General features: G+C 43.8%; 1 protein-coding gene across 5 annotated transcripts in view; it reads left to right on the top strand.

The window, feature by feature from the left end:
* The window catches only part of SORCS1 (sortilin related VPS10 domain containing receptor 1), a 501,774-nt gene extending 489,642 nt beyond the window's left edge, over positions 1 to 12,132 (top strand). The window contains exons 25-27 of one of the 5 annotated variants that reach the window (XM_042960644.1): positions 6,662 to 6,767; positions 6,890 to 7,050; positions 8,870 to 12,132. In XM_042960644.1, coding sequence (XP_042816578.1) covers positions 6,662 to 6,767; positions 6,890 to 7,050; positions 8,870 to 8,934 — 332 coding nt within the window. In that variant the 3' untranslated portion in view covers positions 8,935 to 12,132. Of the gene's footprint in view, positions 1 to 6,661; positions 6,768 to 6,889; positions 7,051 to 7,600; positions 7,710 to 8,597 lie in introns of those variants that run through there. The other 4 variants (XM_007096631.3, XM_042960641.1, XM_042960645.1 and 1 more) reach the window with 4 other exon arrangements.
* The last annotated feature ends 573 nt before the right edge of the window (positions 12,133 to 12,705 follow it).

Below are 12,705 nucleotides of genomic sequence, written 5' to 3'. Positions count from 1 at the left end.
GTGAGTAAAGTCATCCTAGTAGTATTTTTCCCTTCTTCTATTTTTCCCCCAAATAAACGCTTTTTGTCCTCTGCAAATATTTAGGCTTTTTCACAGTCGTGTGGATTCAGTGGCTTTCGACAACTATTAAGCCACTATGGCTTTATGGCAGGTAATAACGGGTGCCAGCATATCTAAACATACTCCTTTCCCCAATGTGATCGCATGAATGTGTTATTTTCATAAATATATCAGAGGCCAGCATTGAGGTTGCTCTTTAGCTTCTAATAGATTCTTTCTTCACCATATTTTCCTGAGATGTTTCTGGCCCCATAAAAAAAAGAAGAAGAAGAAGAAGAAGAAGAAGAAGAAGAAGAAGAAGAAGAAGAAGAAGAAGAAGAAAAAGAAAGAAAGAAAGAAAGAAAGAAAGAAAGAAAGAAAGAAAGAAAGAAAGAAAGAAAGAAAGAAAAAGAAAGAAAGAAAGAAAGAAAGAAAGAAAGAAAGAAAGAAAGAAAGAAAGAAAGAAAGAAACCTTAAATGTCTACATGGTAACTGGCCTGAGTTGGCCTGGCCTGAGGATGTTTCTAGAAACTCTTAGGTGGAAAATTGTCAGGGGGAGGGATCATACGAACAGTTCAGATACAGGGTACAGATATGCATCAGGTTGGAAATAGAAATAATAGTTAGGATGCAGGAGACACAGTTCCCCAAAGGGAAGGCAAGGCACATAGTCTTGGCACATAGAGAGGCACATAGAGAGATTGGCATGAGATGGAAGGCAGGAGAACACACATAAAATACAGAGAAGACCAGAGTTCCGTGGCAAGAATTGGGTAATGTAGAGCCCAAACATAAGAATTGCTAATTGGTGGGGCGCCTGGGTGGCTCAGTCGGTTAAGCGTCTGACTTCGCTCAGGTCATGATCTCACAGTTTGTGAGTTCGAGCCCTGCGTCGGGCTCTGTGCTGACAGCTTGGAGCCTGGAGCCTACTTCAGATTCTGTGTCTCCCTCTCTCTCTGCCCCTCACCCGCTCACACTCTGTCTCTTTCTGTCTCTCAAACATAAATAAACATTAAAATTAAAAAAAAAAAAAAGAATTACGAATTGGGTGTTTAACCAGTAGAGAGGAATTTTGAAGAGAGAAGGTATTAGTAAGCTATTGCTGTGTAACAAATCACCCAGAAATTCAGTGGCTTCTATTATTGAATCTAGTGAGCTGGGCTGCCCCGTGTGCCAGGTCTGCTGGCTGTAGGCTGCTCTAGAACTTAGTTCTCATCAATGTGATCTGTCATGCTTCATCAGGCTACTCTAGGTGTGTTTATACATGACAATGACAGGATTCCAAGAGATAGAGGAAAAGTGCAGGGGCCTTGAAGCTCACATTGGCACACTTTCACTCCCATTTCATTCCATGGCCATATCATGTTGTAGTACTAGCCCCCATTCAAGGAGTGAGGAAACAGATTTCACCTCTTGTTATGAAAAGCTTCAAACTCAAATTGCAGAGGGCTTGGATACAAAGATGGGTAGAGAATTTATCCAGCAATGCAGTCAATCTCCACAAGGCTGCCCACTCTCTTAGGGGAGATTGGAAATGCTTTTAGGTAGTTTAACAAGCTCTCCCAAAGTTACAATGAGGTTAAGCTACGTTTAGCAATCAAGGGGTATGTCTTTTATTTTGTCTTATTTTAGTGACCCAGAGAATGTAAAGGTCAGGCACACTCTAAAGATAAGGACTGGATGTTTTATGAGTGATAGTAGGTGGGACCTTGCATGCAGTATTCTCAAACTGTTGTGCACAACAGTGACCTGTGTAGCATGTTGCATATAGTTTTCTGAGATCGATTCTCAAAGACATATGGATTTTCCTTTTCTCAGGTGAAGCCTAGGGCACTGCATTTTCACACATTCTCCAGGTGATTCTGATTCGGGTAGTCTATAAATTTGTACTTTGAGAAACACTTTACAAAGTAAGCAAGATTTTCAACCCTGGAACTTTCAACCCTAGAAAACGAAAATACACCTTTCTCTTCTTGTCTGTCAACTACAGTGATAAGTTTTGTCTTCGAATCACCCATAGTTGTCCTTACGTGTCCAAGTGACCTAAACTCTATGGCTGGACGTTCCTGAAGACTATCTTCAATTTAAAAATAGTAGCAATGCTTCACATTGTGAAGGCATTAGTGCCTTCACTGGAATTCTCACACAATCTGGCCATTAGGCCTCCAGGATTGTGGCTTTATCTCATTACAGTATGGCAGTCCTTATGGCTCTCATGATTGGGTTTGGATTTGAACTGACAGAAACAAAAAGTGTTTTTGTAAATGAAAACCTGTTGCTCTTTCTGCATTCTAGATTATCTTTGTACCATTTCCATATCACCTTAATTTCTGGAAAAGAGATTTCAGATCACGTGGATTTCATGATATCCGGGCATGTTACTAAAGCCCAGCTCAGGTCTGCTTTGGTGGCAGGAGAGTCAAAAAGAAAATCAAAGCTTGGCAAACTTGCTTTTGTGAGTTTCTTGACAGCACTAAGTCCTGCATTAGAAATGTACAAATGAATTTGAAATGTAGTTCAGGGTTTCAGGGTCAGAGTGCAGGTAGGAGTTCTCCAAGAGAGTCCCTTTGCTAGGACGAGAGTACAGACAGCACTAAGGATTTCTAGCACTGCTTCACCGGCTGATGCCACCATATTTACAACATGGAAATAGACCAAACAAAGGGGCAAGCCTGTAGCAAAGGGGGAGGTGGTACCCAGTATGAAGCTCTTCCTCAAGTATGTTGCATGGGACCTAGGTCTGCAAAGGGTCTTTGGCCATATGATTTTGGGAAACACTATGGTAGAGTTCAATGAGTTTCCTTCCTGCAGGACTGCTGTGAAAGTTTAATTACTGATGAGCATTGCAAATTTCTAAGATGGGGAATTTTCAGAATTATCTAGCATGGTTAATTCCATCATCCATCGAGGCTTGTTTTCTATAGAAGACCCTTTCGGGATACAATAGCAAAGACAGGACAGTGTTACGAACATTGAGCGCGTACTATGTGCTGGGTATTATGCCAAGTGCTATAAAAATTCCATCTTGGTTTATCCTCACAACTTTCTAAAACAAGCACTTAGTTTTAGCTCCATTATGTAGATGATGGCATTGAGGTTCAGGGTAAGTCACTTAAGCCCAGAAGTGCCAGACTCAGAACCTGGTACCAAAAAGGGACTATAATCAATTTCTTCACCCCAGACATGGAGTTTTGAAATTGCTTTCACGCACATAGGCCATGACCATTTATTTAGCACACCCTATATACATCGTTCACTTTTCACAGGAAGACTTGTTATCCTCATAAGCAATGCCATTACTATAATCAGCCTAGGTCCTCATGAAAAGAACATAATTCAGTGCACTTCTGAGTCTTCGCAGGATTTCAGAAACAATGTGAGCCAGCACCCAGGCTTAGAAAATGTGGACTCACTTACAGAACGGACATGTCCCTGCTTTTACTCTGTGTGTGGATAATAGCAAATAAACTGCTCAGCACGTTCTTTCCCTTTTCTACCTTGTTTAGGCTGCAACTGGAGAGGGATTAATTTATGCTAATTCCACACAACAAACTAAAACCCATTTATCACAAGTTTTCATTCCTCAGCAGAACACACACACACGCACCTAAGTATTAGGCAAACTAAGATAATGCAGCTGCTGTTGTGCGGCAGTAATAGGCCCGTTTATATCCCGGGCCAGGTCAGCAAGCAGCGCCACGGAACACAGAGGGCAGTGGCGTCCAGTCTGTCCCTGCTCTGCCTGCTGCTGCCCCCCCCCACCACCCACATGCTGCTAAGTGATGCAGAGATGGGGACAGCAGACAGCATGCACTTTAGAACTCAGATTACAGAAGTTCATTTTCCCAAAATACTTTGCTAATTACTTACCAGTGCTATTGCTGCTTATTTACGAATGATGATTTAATGAGGAATGATTTAGAATTGAATGATTTAAGCCTGTGATGTGGAGATAGAGGATGAGGAAGGGAAGGGAGTGCACGCGCGCGCGCGCATGTGTGTGTGTGTATGCATGTGTGTGTGCGCACACACACTTTCTCTGCTAGCGAGAGCCTGGCCGAAGCAATTTCCTCTCTTTACTTTTCCATTTATTCCAAATGCCAGCCTTTTCAAGCAGTTACCAGTATCCTTCCTGGTAACTGCATAGCACTGATCTCTGCTGCTTGTGAAAAAGCATGCAGCTAGGAAGGAGAAGTTTCCTCATACAGCTAACCTGCCTCTAAACCGTCTTAAACAGAGGCCCCTGCCTGAACCTGCATGTGTTCCCTGTCAAGCTAAGGGTTTGGATTAGAGGATTACCTATAAAGTATCTTCCCACTTTTATTTCCTTGTGTGTGATGACACGGTTGTGATAATGTCAAGACAGAGCAAGACCTTCTCTTTGAGAGTTACAGATGGAATTATATGATAGCTAAGATTTGCTTCAGAATAACCCAACAGTTGAGGTTGTCGGGACTAGATGGGGAAAAATAAAATAATGTTGACTGTGGATTGATGTGTGTTGAAGCCAGGTGCTGGGCGCGTTTCTCTATGCACATGTACCATGCACGCATGCACACACATACCATATGTATGAACATATATATGTCACCCAAGTGTAAGAGTGCATGCTCTGTGATTCTAATTGGTCCTGTTAAGGCTTGATAATATTTTAGCTGGAGCCACTTAATTTGCTTCTCACACTGTAGTTCTTCCATAGATATATGGAAGATACAGTTCTTGGTATATAGACAGAAGATGTATGTTTTTAAATTTCTGGTATCTTCCGCTGAAATTTGCCCCAGGTGTGTGTTTGGGATAGGGCTCAGGTTTAAGGCTTAGTACTTCCACTTCCTGGTTCTGTGTCCTTTGGAACGACATGAACCAGTGAGAGCCTTACTGTTCTTTTCTGTTCAGCAGAGGTCACACTGCCCCCCCCTTCCATTTGTGCGAGTCAGTGGTGATAATGTCCATGAAAAACAAAAGGCCTCTTCTCCAGGGACAGCCTGCCAATTCTGGTGTGTGTTCTCAAGTGTTTCTGGACTCCTTTGCTGATGGCACTGTGTTTGCCTCAGCGAATGAAAGACACTTTCATGTTCTCATGTTGACCCGGAAGCACCTTGGCCTTGGCTGTCTCACCACAGCCTCCTCACACACAGACTCACCCACGGGCACCACAAGCACAAGTGCTGCTCGACTTACACAGGAGAGAGAATCACAGGGGTTGCTTAATTTGCCTGCTTCCTCAAAGCTGATTCTACTACAACAACTAAACCTGTTTTCGGAGAAAGAGGGCTTGGCCTGTATTTCCCACCAAAACGATTTGGCGTCCGGAACATGGCTTTTCAGTAGCGCTGAGTGGCTGGACCTCAATCGTACAATAACCAGACAGAGCAGAGGCTTCCTCGCATCTTGTTGGAGAATGTCAGTATACAGTCCCCAGTTCCTGAACCTTTGTACCCGGGTGATGAGAAGGTTGCCTTCTTGGCTCTCAACAGAGAAAAGCCATGGGAAATGGTGCTTGAAGGTCACCCACATTTCTGACTACCAGACTTGACTTAAATGATGGAAGATAAAGGTCAGCATCCAGGCTTCTAAGGTGTGCATGTGGTTTGGCTTTTATGCTTGAGCTACGCTATATTTTCAAATGTCAGTTTTTGAGAGACTGAAAATTAATTGCAAACAAAGCCCTTAAAGCACGAACAGATTTGACCCTAAGATTGCAGAGGACTTGGAGGTGGAGAGAGAGACGCTACGCTCTGAGAGCAAACTCAGGGCTGGAGGACTTTTATGGATGCAGATGCATCTGTTTGGTCCAAGAGGAGAACTCACTGCATCTGAGAGGCTGGTCTTTCCTGGTATGAGCTGTCAGGGCTTTGGGAAGTTCTACAGACGACCCTGAATCATACACCCCCCTGCCTGCATCACAGTGGCTGATTTTGTGAAATACTCACTTAGCCATCCGTTTCCTGTGTGCAGAAGAGATAAGGATGCTCCATTACTCTCTAGTTCTTTGTCTCACATGATGGTTGCAGAGACAGAGGGGGGTGGGGATAATTCATAAAAATATCCCTGTTGGTTTTTCTGGGGATGTGCATTGCTTAGTGCGAGGAAAGCTTGCATTCGAGAGTATAGGAAAGTGTAGTAATTATAGTCTTATAGGTGTTGATTAAAAATAATAGCAGCAGTAGTAATAAACTGTGGAACTTACAGAAGACTTAATACGTGTCTAGTACTGTTATCAGTGCTTTACGTACATTAATTCAACTGGTCCCTACAAAAACCTGGTGAGATATGTACTGCTGTTCTCATCTCACCACATAAGCCTGTTGAGTGAAATAACGTGCCTAGAATCCCATAGCCAGCACGTGGGAGAGCAGCCTGGAATCCCCGAAGTCTGGCTCCAGGGTCTGTGTTTCCAGTCATCCAGTGCACTTCTTAAATAGGCCAGCTAGAGCATCCTAGGGGCTAGGACAGGCTCCGATGCCCCCCTCACGTGTCAGCTGTGTGACATTCATCTGTGTGCAGACTCTACCTGGTTTTCTGGCACTCACCATGCCTCTGTGGGGAGAGTTGTGAGCCTCTTACAGAGCCAGGCGTGCCCCCATCTCTGCCGGTGACCATGCCTTGTATTCTCCCCTAGCCCCGCTGGTGGACCTCACTCCAACTCACAGTGGGTCTGCCATGCTGATGCTGCTCTCAGTGGTGTTTGTGGGGCTGGCCGTGTTCGTCATCTACAAGTTTAAAAGGTACGTGTCCTTCCGTCCATGTCTCCCCTCCCCTGTCCTTCTCCCTGACAGGTTCAGAAGCATGAAATGCCGCGATGTACGTCTCCCATGCATAGCCATGATGCTGTCTGTTAATGTTTTAGGAAGATCCCGGGGATTAATGTTTATGCCCAGATGCAAAATGAGAAAGAACGAGAGATGGTCAGTCGAGTCAGTCCCACTGAAAGCAGGCCCCATATCCCTCAGACTGAACTCAGGAGGCCTGGCCAACTGATAGATGAGAAGGTGGATTCCCAGCTCATAGGTAAATGACTCCCAGTAGCCCTCAGCTGTTCAGCCTGGGTAGTTCATGGCTGACTCTGCCTAACCCCTTTCTGGCTTGACGTAACCACTTTCTTCTGCTCTAACATTCCTGAGAGAAACAGCTAAGATGTCTTTTTCCCTGCTTCCTCCCATTGGAATAAGAAAAAAAAAAAAAAAAGGCTTCTTGCTCCTATGTAGTTTTTTTTTCTCCCTCTCTTGTGACTTTATTCTTCTTTTTGCAAAAACTTTTCCTCTAAAATATGGGGCTCCAAAAATGTTCATGGGCAAAGAGCAAAGCATTTATTCTAACAATGTACAAGAAGGACGGGCCTCAGAGGTTGGATCTGGTCATCTGGAGGGCCAGGCAGCTTATGAGGAGCAGGCTATGGAGTGACAGGGTAAGGCAGGACAGCCTCACCTAGAGACAACTCTAAGGAGGAAATATTACTCCAGAATACTTGTAGAGAAGTGACATGATAGAGGAGGACTGGGCTGATGACCCTGGGTTTTTGTTTCTTTGTTTTTTTTTTTTTTTCTTTTTAATTTGGCAGTCATCTAAAAACTGTCCTCCAGGAAACACGGAACCTGGGAATTCTGAGGACAAGAGGCATAAAATTTGTAGAACATTCCAGGAGTGATGTTCCCTGAAAGAGACCACTGGAGGGCTAGACTGCTACAGAGCAGATCAGCAGATTTTTTCCTCATTTTTACCTGTCCCCTATCAGAAGTCTTAAAATGGACCTTACTCTATATCAGTAGAGCTCTGTCTCTCTGCCTATGAATTAAACATGGGAATCCCAACAGCTAGGTCTAGAACCCTACTATTTGTGGCAGAGGAAACTTGCCAAGGGAGGTCGACAGACCCATGGAACCACCATTGGGATCCATGGCTTGCCAGGAATCAGGAGTTGGCATCAGGAATCCAGAGATGACGTTGTAATATTGCCATCTAGATCCTGTATTGTTGCCCAGGGTGGATAAATTATGATTTAACCATTCATGCCTCCCTCTAATGTCAGAATACCAAGCCTTCTAGAAGGCCATTCATTGCCTAGGATTTTGTATCTGCTACTTAGAAAACGAAATGAACACCTAAGTGGAAACATAGCCCTCTCTTTAAATGGATGGGGGAAAAGTTCTTGGCTGTATTGGGGAAAATTTCAGTGCAGTGACTGGCTTGTATCAGAAGTAATAATGACAACTGTGGCCACAACTGGGGTCCAGTTTTCAGAGTGTGCTTTCTTTTATTTGGGGAGACAGGGTGATAAGTGTGTAATTGCTTTAGGTTCAGGAGAAAAAGGCTTTTCTGTCTTTAAGTCCAGAGAAGCATTCACCCTGTCTATTTACTTCTAAAGCTTGTAAGCGCATTTTTGTGGGTCATTTGGTTTTCAATCCCATTTCCACGGGGTATGAAGCACAGCGCCGTTGACTTTATTAAAGTGGCGATCCCTCCTTCGCCAGGAGCGTCCGGCAGCACACTGCACAGTCTCTGACACCTTCCCATTTCCAGTGTCATTAAGTGAGTAAGTGTTACACGTTTTCTCTTAGGAGAGTAGCTTTACCCTCCCCTCCCTCCCCTTCTACTCAACCTGGTGACTCATCTCTCCGATTGCAAAGAGCAAGACACGCCACTCCGCCTTCAACGCCAAAGCGGGGATCTGCTGGGGCGCAATTTGCAATTTAAGGAAAACCCCCAAAGGCTACAGGCGACCTGCCGATCAGGAAAGAATTTCGCTCTTGTCAAGTGCACCATCCTTCATGACCACTAACTTTATGTTTTTTTTTTCTTTCCTTTGTTGTTCTGTTTCCTATTTTGCCAGGAAGTATTTCCATAGTTGCTGAGAATCAAAGCACAAAAGAAATCCCTACCTATGTAAATGTTTGAATGGAGGACGCCAGTAAAAACAAAAACAAACAAACAAAAAAATAAAATAAAAACAATCAAAATCCAAACAAACAAACAAACAAACACTCACTGCATCGGGACTTTTTAATTCTTCAGACACAGACAACAAGGGTTTTTAGCTTTAAGCCTGTGCATGTGGACAATACCTTGAGAACATGCTTGGAGGGGCAGTGTACAGGTGCTCTATTTTAATGGAAAAAACACTCCCCTCCCCCTTTCTCCCTCTCTCTCTTTTTTCTGATCGGTCGTGTTTGTAGAACATTCATAACATATAGAGGCCAAGGAAATCTGCATGTGTTTTTGGAAATATTCTTGGCTCTAGATTTAACAGCTATTTTAGCTCTACGGGCTGACGGGTGGATTAGCCACCCCAGCCCCTTTCATAAGACACAAAGACATGCACAGGAGTGTGAAACCCTGAGCTGTTTCTCTGTTCCACTTTCCTTACTGCCATTTTTCTGTTCTCAGTTATCTCTGGTAGCCCTGTTGGCCAGCGGTGACCACAGGGCTGATTATTTGCATTCTGTATGGCCACAGGGATGAAGAAGCGAGTTGAAGTTCCATATACTCAGGCAGAGTGATGCAGGCAGGCAGGGGGCAGGCATGTGAGAAGTGGACCTTTCCCTCACCCAGGCTTTCCCTTGCAGCTTCCCTACTCTCGCCCCAACCAACATAGAAAAGAGAATCCCAGTTACCCGTCGTCTGGCCTCCCCATGTGTTTGCTATCCATGTGTGATCATGACCTCTTGATGTCTTTGTACCTCTTCCTTCCAGTTTCCAAGTGGTCTTTCAAGTCCCCCTACTTTTTTCTTCCCAAACATGTTGTAAGATTCTGGACACGAACCTCGGTATTTCCTAAATACTGGCCTGGCGCCTGCCAACCTTGCCCTTGTCACATTCAAATTTCTGATCCGTCAGCATGCCAGCTTCCCTACACACTGACCAGGCTGTCCTGCCCTGCAGGGTTCAGCTCCATGTACCCTTTGTCTCCTCCTGGAGAACCTGCCTCTTGCAAATAGCCTTGCCTTTTCTCACCTGGAAACATGCAATGTGTGTGAAAGAGTTGGTACATGCAAAACAATTCAGACCTGGCCATGTACACTGGAAAAGAAAGCAGACAGATGCGTAGTGGTATTCTCACACCTTAACAAAAATCTCTCGTGTGCAGATTCCAGAATATTCTCGCGAGAAATGTTTTGACATGTTACTGTGTGGCAGGGCAGTTTCCTTCTGTAATGGTTGCTATTACCCAGTATTTGTTCTCTCACCGTAGAGTAAAGCTATTTGTAAAATAAAACTGATTTTAACGAGAAGAAGAAGCAGGTTAATGGATTTAATATTGAAGAGTGTCAAAAAGTCTGAGAACATATGGAGGTCTTGTCTTACATAAGGATGCAATTTTGGTTATGAAGGAACCCAGACATTTCACATGTGTGATCTCTGATCCCTGAGTATCGTAATATTGGCAAAGGAAAAATTAATAAGCTTCAAGGGGAGGAGGTAGATGTCTAACTAAAGCAGAATGACTCAAGGCATGAAAAATCCCTGTTTGCCCAGGGCAATAATGAAAGAATCACCAGAGAAAGAATGACACAGAAGCATGTCCAGCAGAAGCCCTTGGAGGATTATGAGTTGGGTAAAGCCCACTCTAAAATATAGTAGAAAGCAGTTTTGAAAAACCACTCAGAGGGAGCAGCCTCCTTCTTGGCCATGTTCCCAGGCCAGTAACAGTTTATAACAGGGTCCCAGTGATAATGGGGGTGTCCCAAAGGTCTTGAGGAGCCCTGCCCTTATGTAGCTGGGCAGGAGAAGAGTGACAAAGCTGCAGTCAGAAGTTAACCAAGCAGAAGTTTTTGTGATTGAGGATGCCCAGTGTGGATCTGGGAAATGGATTATGCCTGCGGCAACCATCTGTTTGTAGAACTCAATTGATCCCCAACCTGCCAGGCTTCCTATCCCATAGGACACATCCTCATCGATCCGCTTCAGTTGGAGCCGCCCAAGTTTAATCTGGAAGACAAAATGTTGGGAAACCAAAAGAGGCTCCCTCAAAACAGCACAGGGGGTCCTTGGAGTTGCAGTTCAAGTAATTTTAATTGGAAAATTATGAGAAATGGAAAAACCCTCTGAATCTAGCACAGTGCCTTGCCTAGAGTAGGTATTAAGAAAACCACTCGTTGAAGGGATACATGAAAAGACTACGTGAGAAAACGTAGGGAAGGATGGGCTTGCAAGTCCTAAGTAAAAATCGAGGTAGACATGAGATGCCTGGCATTTTGGAAAGTGATCACAGATGGCCAGCTCTCTAGTGAGCATCTCCAGGGTCCTCATGTGCCTCTCCTCCAAGCTCCCTCCCACCTGTAGGAGATTAGTGAGGCTAGGTACTGCTCAGAGGGGACCTCATTATTCTTACAATCTAGCTCTATGGTTCTCAAAGTGTGGTACCTGGACCAGCAGAATCAGCATCACCTCAGACTTATTAGAAATTTGGGGTCCCCCTACTGAAGTCCTACTGAATCAGGGGGCTAGGGGCCCAGCAGTCTGTTTTTACCAGCCCTTCAGGTTATTGTGATGCACACAGAAGTTTGGGAACCTCTGCACCCTGCCATTCCAGCTCAATCCCAAAGAGAACGTAGTAATGAGAGCCTACAAATGGGAGGGACCCAAGTGCCTACCTACTCACTAACAGCAGGTGCAAACGCAGTGAGGAGTTTGGTGGGCCAGAGGAGTGAGTGGTGAGGGATGGGCGTGGAAGGGAAAATTCAGGGCAAGCTAAAAATCTGATATTGTGATGTTTTCCAAAACTCCCAGAGGGCAAACTGTGCATGCTCTACCCTGAAATACCCAGCCAACATTTTCTCCTTCGCCTTATTCCTAATTGGATTCACTGTCCAAAATGCAGAGGTTTGCCTTGCTTTTTTTTTCAGAAGTTCCAAACAGCAACTTTGAGAGCAATGGGGTGTTTGGCAGCTGTTCTGTGTTTTCCAGGATTCCAACTGAGCATTGAAATCCCTCATTTGCCAACTTATTTTTATAGGAAGCCAATTTAAAAAAAAAAAAAAAGTTTTCTTATAGTATCGGAACTACTTCTAATTTTCAAATGACTTTTTTGATGTATTTTTTTGTTAAATACTATGTAGTGTAATGTATAATTGCTCTTGTTTATTGCTTTTACAATCATATTTATTAAACAGATAATGTCTCTAAAGTCTTGGCCTCAAGGAGTGTATTTTATCTCGAACCCAACTGTGACATTCAGTCTTGATACACAAGTGATGCAGCTATAGGATTTTTATTAAGGCTAACTATGTGACAATAGACTAAAAACCACAGTCTCCAAGGGTTTTTCTGTTTGTTTGCTTGCTTGCTTGGTTTTCGTTTTTGCTAACGAAGGAGAGTACAAATACCTAAATTCTACCTGTATTCTAGTTGACTATATAATGTTGTTGCTTTATTAAAGTACACGATTCTACTTAAAAATCACTCCAAACTGGTTACTTTGGAATGTGTAACATGCTCATTATATTCAGTTCAAAATTAGAACTTATTAATATGGGACAAACCCACTCAAATTGTTTAAAATCTTGTAGTTACTGAAGGAGCGAACCTCCATGTGATACAATGACCTGAAAAACCCGGGGAGTGGTAAAGACCCAGATGACAGCATAAAAGAGGCTCCCACCCTGAAATTAGGAGAGTGGAGCTCTCCTTCTGGCTATGCCAGCTGTGTGACCTTGATCAAAGACTTTC

The sequence above is a fragment of the Panthera tigris genome, chromosome D2 (genome assembly GCF_018350195.1).
Source record: "Panthera tigris isolate Pti1 chromosome D2, P.tigris_Pti1_mat1.1, whole genome shotgun sequence".
Classification (NCBI taxonomy): Eukaryota; Metazoa; Chordata; class Mammalia; order Carnivora; family Felidae; genus Panthera; species Panthera tigris.
Note: the sequence above shows the minus strand (reverse complement) of the source record. Positions and strands in the feature narration are given on the sequence as shown.